This window comes from Rhinatrema bivittatum, chromosome 4, assembly GCF_901001135.1.
Source record: "Rhinatrema bivittatum chromosome 4, aRhiBiv1.1, whole genome shotgun sequence".
Lineage (NCBI taxonomy): Eukaryota > Metazoa > Chordata > Amphibia > Gymnophiona > Rhinatrematidae > Rhinatrema > Rhinatrema bivittatum.
Window position 1 is genome coordinate 184475886 of NC_042618.1, and position 14973 is coordinate 184490858.

Here is a 14973-nt window from a genome sequence, read left to right on the forward strand (position 1 = left end):
CTTACTAAATATTTATGGGCATTGTGTGGGTTGAATTAAGAGGTAATGTTTTGACAACCTCACATAATATCAAGGGAGCAGGGTATTTAGCTTCTGGACCATCCACTTGATAATTATTGAAAGGGGAAAAATAGCTTGATTACAGTGCTCTCTCTCTCTCTCTATATATATATATGTTGCATAACAGCACAGTCCAAGAAATCCGATTATTAATTTCATTCAGCCAACAACCGAGATTGATACCATTGGGATCATAAAATTCTCAAAGCAAATCAAGGAAGAACGTTCTGTAACCAGAGCAGTGCTAGCCACTTCTTCTTTACTCATTCTATGCATTAATAGAATCCACACTCACGTGTCTGCTTGTAAACCTTCCTGATATACCTCAACAGCTGTCCAGATGGCCATGAGTTCATTCCAGCCTACAAGCCGCTCTGCTTAATTGTGTCCCAGTGACATTTGAAAGTGCTTAGACGTGCCAAGAGTTGGGGGGGGTGAGCACTTAACTTGCAGAGATTCTTGACCACAGGCAAAGAGAAGCAGCAGACAGGGGAAGCGAGAGGCTCTGATTCTCCACATCCACGACCTCAACCACAATGGAAGGCAAGGCAACCAAAATTAGGGTCGCTTTCTGCTTTATCTTGGTTGGAATATCCTTGATGTTGGCAGCTGTGGTGACAGATCATTGGGCAGTGTTAAGTCCAAAAGTCGAGAAACTGAACACTACCTGTGATGCAGCTCATTTTGGGCTATGGCGGTTCTGCACAAAACGGATATATATCCAAGAGCCGGACCCCAAGGGCAAGGGATGTGGACCGCTGAGTCTACCTGGAGGTAGGGTATCTCTATTTATACTTATTGAATACGTACCCAAAAGGTGGCTAAGAAAGAAGTGGGATTCTTGTTTATATTATTAAACGCTATATTCTACTGGAAAGTACCAAGTTCACGTCAAATACCTGTTCCAATTTACCATTGTATTTAGTGAAACAGTGCTTTGGTCACGCAGTCATTTATATATTTTGTTCCAGAGTCCCTTGGTTTTTATTGTAGATTCATAAGGTGTTGGTAAACTTCTACCTGTAGCTGAATACAAACCCCCTACAGTATATAATGAGCACAATTCTCCTAGAAATGTATGCTGCTTTAAATGCATTTGATCCAAATAATTATCTGTCTAAAAATTGCCCATCCTCCATGTGATTAAAAGTAGGTGCAGTGTTGCACAACCCATGTAGCTGGGCTTTACGATGCCTCGAGAGGAAGCGTTCCCCGAGGGGGGGGGGGGCAGGGGTTGGCATGTTTAGCTCGGAGGAAGGAAAAGCACACGCATGGATGGGCACTTCCAATCTTTCACGTGTACTTTTCAAGCAAAACTGTACTTGCAAAAAAAAAAAAAAAAAGCAGGCGCAAGCAAGCAGACTTATTTCATACTCACGGAAATTTTCCAAGGGAACGTCTGTATGCGTTTTGCCTTTGAAAACCGGTGCAAAGCATGCAGTACAGAGCTAGGCATGGATATTGCACCAACGCAGGCAGCTGGAAAATTGCCCTCAATGTGTTTTTTAGAGATTGATCTTCAGAACAGGTGGTAAGTCTCTTTGTTTACTCAAAAAAGAAAGCAGGAAGTTGGTCAAATAGAGTGTGTGGGGGGGGGAGGAAAAGTAGGTGAGCAGAAGATTGCACCTTATTCACAGTGGGATTTCCTCCTTTCAGGACTTGGATCTGTGCAACGTTCATGCTAGGCAAAAAGTTTTCTGTACAGTCATTAGATGATCACAAGTTATGCAGGCGCTCACAAGGCACTCTGCAGTGCACTTTGGACAAGTAGCAACAGCAGGTTTGGGAAATCACATTTCTGGCAGAGGGGTAACATTCTACAGTCTTAAACTTGGGCATTGCAAGAAACACCCCCCCATAAATTCAATAGCAATGTGCACTGACTTTCCAGAAACATTTGGCCCATGTGCTGTCGTACAATTATGATTCAACATGCCCTGGAGTTGATAGCGCTTGTAAATACTATTTAATGTACTGTGTCAAAGAAATGGCTTTAACTTATCACATTCAAATAGCAGTCCCATTCAAATGATCAGCCCGTTTCTTGCATCTCCTGCTTGCTTTTTCAGTCCTACTGTTAGGTCTCTTCACTTTTTTTTTTTTATGTAATATAATTAAAAAAAAACATTTTTGCACTTTTTTTTTAAACAAAAGGTTGAAGCTTGCAAGGTTATGTACTTTCTCCTCTCAAACACTGTATCGTAATCCCCTTCTTGACAAAGTCATCTCTAAATGCGGCACAATGTGAGAGCCATCGACCCATTTCTATTATGCCGTTACTGTCGAAAATCATTGGAAAATCTGTTACCATGCAGTTGACTGTTTTTTGAGAATAGCGCGTAGTTGGAGTTGTGCTTCACAGGGTTTAGAACTGGCCACGGCTCAGAGACTGTATTAGTATCAGCAGCTGAAGAGATTGTTCATTGTAGGGCTAAAGAAGGGGTAGTTTTTCAGGCTCTTCTAGGCAGAACAAGTGTGTTTGATTTTGTCACTCATGGTTGTTGGACAGATGCAAATGAAGAGGGATACTGGGATTGTTATTGAGTGGATATCCTTTGATTCTCTGAAATTGAGGTATGGGAGCCCTTTATCTAGTCTAAGAGGGATGGGGTATGGGAACCCTCATGGCTCATCCAGGTCCCTGCTATTGTTCAATAGTTTTATGCTACCTCTGGGGAGCAGCATCCAAACTTCTGGCATAATGGAATACTTCTGTCTGGATGTCGTCCAGCTGGGAAAGATCCTGCAGTAGAGATGCCTTCCATTAAAAGAAAGTGTTAAATGGCTTCGATCTAGCCACCTGGCTCTAAATGAAGGAAAAAAACATTGAGATTTTGTAAATCGGTGGAGAGCAGGTTGTGACCTCTCTTGAGTTATAGGTTAAACCAGTCCTCTCCTTGCTGTTCCTGCAAGGTGAAAGATTTGGGAGTGCGGCTCAGGTCCAGTTTTGAGCTAGGCTCCCATATTTCACTGGTGTCTCCAAATGCTTTCCTGAAACTTGGACATATACCGAAGTTGTATCCTTTTGCAGATAATAGTGTATTTAGAATGGTGTTCCAGCGGTACAGAATTCCTATGCTGGCCTAGTGCAATTGTTTCTTTGTGGGGCTGCCAGCAGGATGTGTTCATTGGTGGCAATTGATGCAGAATATTGTAGCAAGAGCCACCTTTGGCTGGTCCTAGAGGCAGAGTGCAAGCCCTTTTTCTTGGCAAAGTTTCCTTCACTTCCCGTTAAGGCACGAGTCCAGCTTAAACTGCCCCCCCCCCCCCCCCATCCTATTTTCAGAACCATGAGGGCAAATGGCTCCTCTTTATTCTGTGGTATAAACCAGGTTGGATGGTAAAATCTAGTCAGGGAGCTTTATTGCAAGTGTCTTCCTTTTGTGAGATAACAGAAAGTTAACTTCTGAAAGAGGGCATTTTCTGTGGCACGCCCCCCTCCCTTTGAAACACCTGGATAAAGGCTGGAATCTAAAATTACCGGGCCTTCAGGAAAAAAAACGTTAAACCATGGCTGTTCCCCCAACTCACTCCACAGTAAAATAAGTGGTGAGAACAGGAGTTATTGGGGACTCTGTCTGCTGTCACTGACGGCCTCTGGTTTTATAAGGGCAATTTGTTTTTTTGTGGGGTGGGTTGGATGGGCTGGATTTTGGTGGGATTGTGAAAGCTGGGGTGTGATAGAAGGGGCTAGAAGGAACATGTACTGGGGAAAGTGTTTATTCTGATTTTGTATTTTATCTTAGGAGGATGGGGTTTTCTTTATGTTTTCTCATGATTAGTCTATGTTCATCACCTCAGGCAGGATCTGTTAGCTGGTGAGGTAGTATGCAAGTAATAAATGAAATAAAATATTCGGTCCCCTCTCATTTACAAACCTTACTAGCTCTGATTCCACTTGAGCTGTCTCCGTGATACATTCAGCTTTACTTGTGCGAGACCTACATAGGAATCTGATAAGGATCTGTTGTTCAGCGCTGTCCATGTCCTATTCATGCTCCACATGTATCAGCGAAGAGGTTTCATCACATTTTTTATGAAGTTCCACTTTTCTAAAACCCATGCCAAATTCACGCTTTACATGCATCGGTGTCGGGCATGCATGGGGCACTGATGAACACCCATAGCATTTGCCTATGCTTTACTTGCAGGTTTCTGCGATAAAGGATCAATTTTCAGTTTTCAGCACCATTCCTGATTTATATGTATCTTGTGTGACACAAGAATGGGGTTCTGATAAAGATCCAATCTTCAGTTGGCCATGCCGGGCAAATCAGCAAGTAGGCCTGAGGTTGTGACCCTCCCTCCCTCCCCCTGCCCAGCAGGATCCTCTCCGAAATGCATAATCCTCTCTCTCCCCTTCCCCCACACGCATGCAGAGGAGGACGGCAGCTTCTTAAATGCAGCTGCCTCCTCCTCCTGCCAGCTTCAATCTGAAGTTTGAATGCACAGCCTTACCAGGTTCAGACCAGACTGAAGCAGGCAGAGGAGGCAGCCACTATTAGAAAGCACTGGTATCCTCCTCCCAGCATGTAGAGGGGTGGGGAAGGGGGAAAGCAGATTGAATCATATGGTCTGGGGTAGTTACCCTAATTTGCATCATCCCCAGCAATGGACCTGATCGGTGAGACATCTGTGTAGAGTTTTGCTGAAGATCTGCTCTCCAGCTGCCCATGCTGCCTTCACACGTTACAGGTACTGGTGAGACACTTGCAGGGTCTTTGATGAAGAATCACTTTTTGGTTATAGGTGTGGTTCATGCTTTACTTGGATCAGTGTAATGTCTGCATGGGGGTTGATAAGGATCAGTGTAATAGTGCTTCATATTATATTCATCCATAAGGTTGGCAATGACCATATAAGATGGAAGGGGGGGGGGTGTTCCTTAAATTTTGTACACAATTATGTATTGCCAAGCATACAATAAACCTGAAACAATATTAAGCAAAAAAAAAAGAACAAATTCAAGTTATGAATTAAGAAAATTCAATGCATAACATTCTTTAAGCTCACAGAGCAGCCCACATCACCAGATATATCCGAAACACTAGCAAAAACTGCCCAGCGTTGCTCGGGTTGTCTGGTCCATAAACAGCTATAAACTGTAAAATCGAACAAGAGTGAAAATGATGAATATTGTTTTATTTTGTTAGGTAATTAACTGTAAGCATATAGAAATGTAGGGAACTTTTTCATAAACTACACTGACAGTATATTAGATGCCTCTCATTGCCCAATTCAAGAGAGCACTAAATAGCAATTGTTATAAAAGAAGATTAAAAAGTACCAGTTCCAGTACAGACCCCTGGGGCACTACAATATTTACCATGCTACATTCAGAGAACTGACCAGTTAGTTTTACTCTCTATTTCCTGTCTTTTAACTAGTTCACAATTCATAACAATGGCATAGGCATGGGTGGTCCATGGCTCAGCCACTCGGGGCTCAGGATCACACAATCAGGGCTGGCCAATACCTGAGGCCTGCAGGATGGCTGCCATGATTCCCATCCTACTGTGTCAAAGAAGGAGAGGGCCGCCACGGACCTCATCACGCGGCGCCGGAAGAAGGGGTCTGGCGGCACCTGAAGAAAATGTCCTGTGTGTGTGTATATGTGTGTGAGAGGGGCCTTGTGTGTGTGTGTGCGTTTATATGTGAATGGGGTGTGGTGTGTATGTGAATGCATGTGTGGGACTTTGTGTATGTGGGGAGCATGTGTGTGTGTGTATGTGTAAGGGCCTGCATGTATGTGTGTGTGTGCTTATCTATCCATGTGTGACTATGTGTGAGTGTGCCTGTGTGTGGGAGCCTGAGAGACAATTTTTGCAGACAGAACATGTTAGCAAAAAGTACCTGGCGTTGCTCAGATTGTCTGGTTCACAGCTTACGTAAATTTTCAAAACCAAACAAAAGTGGAAAAGATACATATTCTTTTAATGTATTAACAAAGTAAGAGAAGAGCTTGCGTGTATATGTGTGTGTGCTTGAAAGACAGGGCTTTGCAGACAGAGCATATTGTCTTTGCACAGTGCACAGGGCGCCATCTGCTGGCCAACAGATGCAAGCCTTTTATACACAGATAAAGCTTACAATAATGCTAGTCACTACCAATCAGGGTCATAAACTTAAGATCTAATAAATCCATAACCCATCCAAAAATTGCAATGTAGAACTACTCCAAAAGTCACCCTAAATCACAACAACAAATCTTGTCAAAGAAATATTTATGTTTTCTCTTATTAAATAAACCTTTCTAATTGTAAAGGTTCAAAATATATTTATGTTCTTAATCAAGACTGGCTTAAGGCCAACTGATACCCTAAGCACAGCCCAACAATGGTGCCCCCTCGGACCTTCCATTGCTTAACTGACAAGACATTATGATTCAATAAATGCTGAAGGTAAAATAAGAGATTAAAAATTCAATTTTCTTCCAGGCCATTCCCCAGGCTAAACCCCACAATTGTATTAAAATAGACGACCCCCTCACCTTCAGTCTTGGTCAGGTTTCCTAGGCCTGGACATAGGGAGAAAGTACTTTTTTTTTTTTTTTTAGGTGAGTAGAAGAAGTCAAGAAGGCCACATGTAGCTAAACCACCACAAAAGATCTTGCCTGCCCTTGTGCTTGCTTATTTTTTCTTTCTTCTTGCAATCTGTTATGGGGAAGTGCCTACCCTGGGGTTCCTCCTTTGCAAGCTCCGATGGATCTGATTGATGCCGATGTGGTGTGGTTGAAGGCAGCAGTGGTAAGAAGCCCCAGCGATGTGTCGCTGAGTTCTTCAGCAGGGGGGAAGTGTGCTGCCTGGTTCTCCAGACATGGTCCGAAAAAGCAAAGAGGTAGGCGATCTAAAATAGTCGTTAGGAAAACAAAAAAAGATAGATGCATTGGTCTTTTTCAAATGTTTTACTCTTTCAGGGTAAAGACCGAGCACTGGACAGCGTGACATAAGATTCATTATTACTGTGAATCACCTACTTAGTCATTTGGTGTGATCCACATCATCTTAACTTTATTTGAGCCCAGAGAGTGTTCAAACCCCCGAGGCAGCGGCTGTGTGAGCTGCGAAACTCGGCCTGAGTCGGGCAAAATAAAAAAAAAACAACACTTCTCTACTTTAATAAACATTTGAAAAAGACCAAGGCATCTATCTTTTTTGTTTTCCTAATGGTTCTCCAGACATGCCAGTATTTTTGTCCCAGGAACTCCGTGAATCCCCTCCACAGCTGGGGCTTACAAGGATTAATGTCACTGGTTATGGTGATGACATCAACAGCCGTAATACCAGTTTTCCCAGCAGTAGTAAAGGGGACTTTTCTGTGGCTGCTTTAAGTGAAAGGAGTCCAAATATTGTGGAGGGGAATCCCCAGGGCATAAGAGATGGGGATTTGGTGGAAGGGGCTACTATAGTTGAAAGATCACTGACTGTGCAAAATCTGATGTCCTCAATCAGTCCCAGCCAACACATCCCAGGTTTTTGTTAACTAAACCTCAAGTTATTACTTAGGAAGGAATATGGGAGTCTATAGCTACTCTGACTTCACAATTAGGGCAATTGTTGATTCAACAATAAGAAGTTGCCGTAGTTCATTAGAATTATGAGAGGGATATTTCCCAAGGTAAGCAGAGATTTGATGTTGTAGAATCTGAGAAAAACTTATGCAAGAATCAACAGACATTGTTCCAAAATAAGCTTCAGATGGTGGAGAATGTGGTGCGCAGGAGAAATATAAAACTTGTACATTTTTCTGAGATGAAATCTGTGGCTTCCACTGATCTGTGGAAGAAATATTTAGTTGAGGTACTTCAATGCCTGAAAATATTCATTCTCTTGTTTCATGGCTTTATTTCCTGCCATCTTTTGTTAAAAATGCATAGAAGCCTTCTCTAAATAGCTAGAGGCTCAAAACTCTTTTGATGTGTTGGATCTGAAATCTTATTTGGAGAAATCACAAGAGCAGCAAGTGGTTCCATCTACATTAATAGTTAACTTGACATTTGATTCTGATAGAGACTGTCTCATGAGACTATTTTTTTCAAAATAAGGAGGCTCTTTTTTGTGACCTCAAGATACAAAAGTTTTCAGATTTGGCTAAGATGACTCATGCCAAGAGGAAATTATGTTTTTGCTGAAGCCAAGGGTTTTCCAGTTGGTCACATTATTTTGATTACATGTTCCTTGCAAATGCGTAATTAAGTATAAAGATGTTAAATACATATTTTATGAATCTTCTCATTTGGTTACATTTTTGATCGATAGGACAATTCAGGGATCTCCTGCTCCTGTGGTTTCATCTTCTCCTCAGTAATGAAGTTCATGTTTATATAGTTTTGAAGTACGATAGGCCTTTTCCCATTGCAAGTTAAATTATTAGCTATTGATTTTCTTATGTTGTGACTAATATTCTCTCTTGTTGTCAGGAGTGTAAGCTTTTGGTTGTGGCGTGGTTGATGCAGCCTAGCAGACGAATTGTTGTGCTCAGCAGGCTGTGGGATTGCCCCACAACTGGCCTCACTTACCTCAAACATTGGGCAGAGGAAGGACCACCGACGCTGAAACAGCCCCACAACCTGAGATGCGGCAGGCTGCCACGCTGGCTAGGCTGCACTGGGGATGCCACTCAGCTGAATGAATGCCCCTAGGTGCGTGTGTGAGTCAGCCTTATTTAAAGGAACTGCGGTGGGAAATCCTCCGTGGCACCCTCTGCTGACGTCACTGGGCCTTATGGCTTGTGCAATGCCCCGTGGTATTCCAAAACATGTTGAATGAGGTCTTCAGGCATCTCCTGTATGTCTGCGTGGTGATCTGCCTCGATGACATTCTTACTTTTTCAAAAGATCTCCAATCCCATTACCAGGACATTTGCCAAGTCCTCCAACAATTATGGGCCAATAAACTGTTTGCTAAACTAGAGCAGTGCATTTTTCAGAAGGAGTGCCTACCCTTCTTAGGGTACATAATTTCTAGCACGGCTTCAGCATGGACCCAGAGAAGGTAGCCTGTATCCAGAACTGGCCCCAACCTTCTGGTCTTTGCTCCTTACAGAGATTCCTGGGATTTGCAAATTTCTATCGACACTTCATCCCTACCTACTCTCAGATCACTGCACCCCTCACGGCTCTCACCAAGAGGGCAAATACCAAGGAATAGCCTCCTGAAGAAGTTGCTACCTTCTTCAAGTTAAAGCAGGCTTTCCTCAAGGAACCATGTCTCTGCCAGCCACATCCCATGCTCCCCTTCATTCTAAATGTCAACGCCTCCTCCATGGGGGTGGGGGCCATGTTGAGTCAACACTCTGACAAAGGGGGGTCTTCCAGCCTTACTCCTTCTTCTCCCAAAAATTCTCCCCTGCCGAACAGAACTATGGCATTGGAGACAAGGAGTTATTAGGCATAAAGATGGCACTCGAAGAGTGTTGACAATGGTTGGAGGGAGCACAACACCACATTACAGTATTTACCGACCATAAGAACTTGGACCATCTCCGCCATGTCGAATGTCTGAACGCCCGCCAAGCCAGTGGTCCCTGTTTTTTACCCGCTTCGACTTTGAGGTGAGATATAGGCTGGCAACCAAGAATGCCCAAGCAGTTGCCCTCTCTTGGTCCTTCAAGGCAGAAGACACGCCTGATCCTCCCGGCCACATTATCAATCCAGTGCAGATTCTCATTTCAACTGAGTCTGATCATCGTCTGAGTCCATCTGATCATCGTATGAGTCCGTCTTCATCCTTATCTTCATCAGAGTCTTCATCACCATGTTCCAGTGTCTTCGTCCGCCCTTGCCTCATGTCCGCCTGCCGCTTCTCTGACTTTTCAGCGCCCGCTTTCTGCGCTTTATATTGCATTGGCCCCTAAGTTTGTACCTGAGGCAATAGAGGGTGAAATGTCGTGCCCAAGGTCACAAGAAATGTCATCAGGATTTGAACCCTGGTTTCCCTGGTCCATAGCCTGCTTCTCTAACCACTAGACTTAATGAATTCATCGGGGTCAGAAAATCTGCAAAAGTCACATCACCGGGACTCTAAAATTCATCACCTGGTGCCTAAAATTCAGAAGAGCCAAAATAAAGGGAAGGAAGAAAAAAGCATGAAAAGGTAAACAAAACAGAAAAAAATTATCCCCAGCTCCTAATTTTCTATATATATTTCCAACACTAGGGCGATATAACTATTAGGACTCGGTGATGCAGAGCAAATAAGGCCTGATATAAAGATAAGCACCTTGAGGGTAATTTTGAAAGCCCTTTCCACAGGTAGAAACAGATTTACGCCTGGAAATGGGCTGTTTGAAAGTTGCCCAGCCTGAGGGTGGGTGAAGCCCTGTGACTAGCGCCACCCCGCAGCGAGAGCGGGGTGTGTCCCCGGGGGAGGGGCTGGAGGGGGCTTGCACGTGTTTTTTTTTTCCTTGGGGGAAAATAACTCACAGAAAATAGCAGGTGTAAACGTGGGGCGGGTCGTTTTCATGAAACAACTGTCAAAGTGAAGGTACAAGCATCCTTTTACTTTGAAGACTAGGGCAAAGGGAGCAGGTAAAAAGTACTTGCAGACCTTTGCACCAATGCTGGCAATTAAAAAAAATTAACACCCCCCTCCCCCACAGACATACACGCAGTAAATGATGGCAGATAGAAACCCACTTGGGCCTTTATCTGTCGGATAGCACTTTTGTTCTGTAGTTATATGCTGTACATATCATGTGATATGTATTTATTCTTTATTAAATGCTGTTTTATTATGTGTGTAGGGTTGTTTATCCGGTATGAACTTAATTGGAATCAGTGGGATATAAATTGTTTTAAACTTATTTAATTAATGTTAGTGTTATAACCCTGGCTGCCAGTGCTCCATGTGGGCTAGCCTAGCCTTCTTGGAAAACCTAGTGCGACCATCCTGCTAATGGTTGGACTGCACCCACGACCGTTCTTGTCCCGGTTACCCCAGCCTTCTGGTAAGCCTAAAACAGCTTCAGTTTAAAAATAGCCACTCACAGTATGCTAAGATATTTTAGAGAAGGGTTTGAGAAGTATTAAAAAAACAAACAAACTATGTATATCAGATTTGGTCAGCTGGATAAAATATGCAAATCTGCAGAAAGATAGATTTAGAGCGTATGAATGACTAAACTGGAAATTCACATATCTGCAGCTGTCTCCATAAAACAGGACTGCGGTGAGTAATGCATGGCTGTGCCCTCCCCTTCCTGACAGACATTAGCATGTGCATGTGTGGAGCAAACATACCTTACATACCCGCGCCTCCACACTGCTGACTGCTCCTCCTGAATGTGCACGGTAAGCGAAAAGGCTGGAGACGGGGTAAGACCAGTCTAATCCCTCTCTGTGCAGCTTTTATGGCTAGAGGAGCGCCGTAAGAAGCCCCACTGGGAAATAAAACTAGAGCTCAAACTGTCAAAATTAGAGTGCGATAACCATTTCAACACATGGTCCCTCATTCTTCAGTTTGGTTTCATCTAGAAAGTTTATGGTGGGGAACAACTATTCTGCTTATGAAACAAGAAAAAGTCAGATGGCACGGACCCAGTTTTACTTCAGCTTTGACTGTGCAGTACTCGACTTCCTCATTTGTCGCTTACTATTGAATAACCACCTCGGAAACCCCTAAGCAATTTCTTTGGGCTCAGTGGGAACCAGGGCCGGGATCTGGTGCCATAAGCCTTCTGTTACAAACACCTGAGGATTTTACCACTCAGCCATTGCCAGAACCCTACACTCAAAGCATTTCTCAATCATTCTTAACACATTTGCAACTTTAAAAGGACCGTGCATGCACCCATAAACGCCGTATTGGGCACTCGAGCAAAGATACACTTTTGTGTGGGGGTAGAGAAAGAGAGAGACTCTGTTAGACAATATGACACTATAATCTCCCACTGTAAGAGGCAGGGCCAGCGGAAGCACTAGGCGAACTAGGTGGGGGCCTAAGGCGCCAGGGTTGGCAGCAAGAGAGAAGAGACAGCCGCTGCCGAGGCTATCTCATCTCTCTCTTGCTGCCGACCAACGAGCGACCCCGTCCGTCCTCAACCTACCCGACTACCGGCTTGGCCCCTGTCACATGGTAGGGGCAATAGATGACCCCTACCATGTGACAGGGGCCAGCCAATGGCACTGGTAGCCCCCTGTCATATGGTAAGGGAAAAGGCCGCCAGCACCATTTTGATCATTGGCAGCTGACGTCTCAGGAGCGGGAGATCACGCCCGGGTCCCCCGCTGGAACACCAGGGACTTTGGGTGAGTCTTGGGGAGGTCAGCGCGATGTGGGGAAGGGGGTGCGCAAGGCAGAAGAGTGCCTAAGGCGCCTAACACCCTTGCACCGGCCCTGGTAAGAGGGGCACTTTCAACTCAGGGTGGGGCGGTGTTAGAAGGGTCTACAGACCCTTGCGCCCTAGGCAGACCAATATAACATCGCCTCCCCCCCAAACCCACCCTGACTTGAAAGTGGGAGATATATAGAGTGTCATTTTGTCTCTCTAACAGAGGCTCTCTCTCTCTCTCTCTCCTGCTTCATCAGGACTAGCAGTAAAGTTATGAGGATAACACAGCAACGAGCTCTAGGATAAGCCTTTGCAAGATTCAGGGTTCACATGTATGGGACCATTTTCTGCGCGAGCAACATTTTAAAAATCTACCTGTTAGATGGTAACTTTCATACCGGTGCTTGGGTATACATTTGTGCGCATATGTTGGTCTGCATCCAGGGATGCTGTTATTTTATAACTTGCGCGCATATATGTGCACTTTATAAAATAGCCTGGCCGCGCACACATGTGCACCAAATTTTAAGTGGGCGCGCGCATGGGCAAGCAAATCCCGCTTCTATCACGCAAGTCAGGGAGTTTTAAAAGGGGGCTCGCACAGACACTGCCCAGTTTACCAGTTCGTCCACCAATTTGCCCAGTTAACAGCCCGGTCCTCCAGGCTGCGCCCTCTGGTTTGATAGCCTGTACTCCGTCCAGTTACCCCAGACCCTTTAAACCCCCTTCAAAATGGCTCGAGCATTTTTTTTTTTTTTTTTTTAAACTTACACGTCGTTTATAACAGAAATAAAGTTACACGGCAGGGGACCTCGGGGTGTTTTGGGGTGTGCATTTAACATGCGCATCTCTTGGCCAGGCCCCGGCACACCCAGGACCCACCCATTCTTGAAAAACTGTGAGATGCACGCGCTGCAGCATTTACGCTCAAATGTGGACACTTTTAAAAAATACGGTCAGCGTGTGCATGCCCGACTTATTCGCGCATCCCTTAATTAATGCACACCGGGCTCTTATGATTCACCTTTTAACCGTGAGAAAACAAAAAAAGCAATTCTGAGTACTATTGCTTGAAAATCTAACCTTTGTTTTATTTTTGGAGTTATGGAAATCACAGAAACTTTATTGTTTTGACATTTTCTATTCAATTTTTACATTTGTACAGTTTCTCTCATTTTCTTTTGGCTGTGTTTTCTTTGATATTATATCATTTCAGATGTTGGAAGTTCACCTTTAAAGGACTCTTACTTTCCAGCAGTTTTAAACATAAAAGGTATCTGTACACCCTGTACACCCCCCCCCCCCCCCAAACACTGGATGCAGAGCAGAACTAGGATATTTGAAATACAACTCTTTATATAAAGTAGATATTCTGATTCTGGTGCTATCTCAGTAACAGAAACACAAAATCCCTTACTACCAGGCGCATTGTAAAACACAAAACCTGAAAAATAAATCCACCCAGCACATGTGAGGCAAACCTTCCAACTACTGCAACACTAATTCCAAGAGCTCAGACAGCAATATCCCTACCTATGAAAAGGCAGCAGTGCAGCACCCGTGCATGTCCTATTGAGAATGAGAGAACGCAACAAAGAAGATTGATATTTATCCCTACCTACTATAAAATACCTCACCTCAGTCATACAGATCTGACCTTCACCAAATACAGAATAAGAGACCACAAATTACAAATGTGGAGACAAAAACTGGAATGGAAACCTCAAAAAGCCACCCTGCATGTTGTGCAAAACTGGAGAGCGAGAAACAGAAATACAGATCCTCCTACACTAAGCAAAGTACAAAGATAGAAGAAATGCACATTCCCCAAACTGACATATTATGGCTCTTGCACCCCATCACTCCCCTTCCATGCCTCCATCATCCTTCACTTTTCTCAAATACTCCCTTTCGATTATCCGCTCGCACTCACATCCCTGCCCAGCATTCCTGACCCCCCACATCCTCTTCCCTGTGCTCCCTCTCTCTCCTGCTTGACTCTCCCTACCCCCTTCAGCCCATCTCCCTGCCTGCCCAGCTACCCTGACCCCCTGTTTCCCAACCCTTCCTGCTCTGCAGCCCCAACACTCCCTCTCCGTTCCACCTTCATCTTCCTTGCAACCCATACTCCCCCCCCCCCCCACCCTCCCGCGACCCTCCACAGGGTGAAGAGATCATCAGCAGGATCCCTCCCAGACTCAGCAGGGGAAGATAAAGTTTGCATCTCATCAGGCCCAAAACAGTAGGAGCTGGCAATGTCTCCCTCTGATCTGGGTGAAGGAGGAAACAGCCTCCCACTGGGCCAGAAAGAAGAGAAGAGAAGGAAGTGAGAGGAGCCTCCCATCAGGCCCAGTGTAAGAGAAGTCAACCAACTCCCACCCGGGCTGATAAGGAGGCAGCTGGCCCTGCGACACCTCCCAGGACCTCATCCCAGCACACCTGTTGAGAACCACTGCTCTAGACTATTAATCAGGGTCCGATTTAGGCATAGACAACGTAGGCATGCGCTAGGTTGTCAAATTCTGAAAAACTGGGGACCCTCACCACTGCTCACTTCTTTCCAATCAGGACCCCTACCTGATTTTCAGGGGGGGGCTCCCCTACACCCCTTTATGGGCACTATCACGTTAAATTTGGCCCTGT

General features: G+C 44.6%; 1 protein-coding gene across 1 annotated transcript in view; it reads left to right on the forward strand.

Moving 5' to 3' along the window:
• The first annotated feature begins 506 nt into the window (after positions 1-506).
• The window catches only part of CACNG1 (calcium voltage-gated channel auxiliary subunit gamma 1), a 99264-nt gene continuing 84797 nt past the window's right edge, over positions 507-14973 (forward strand). Inside the window, exon 1 of the mRNA XM_029599343.1 lies at positions 507-834. Coding sequence (XP_029455203.1) covers positions 597-834 — 238 coding nt within the window. The 5' untranslated portion in view covers positions 507-596. The remainder of the gene's footprint in view (positions 835-14973) is intronic.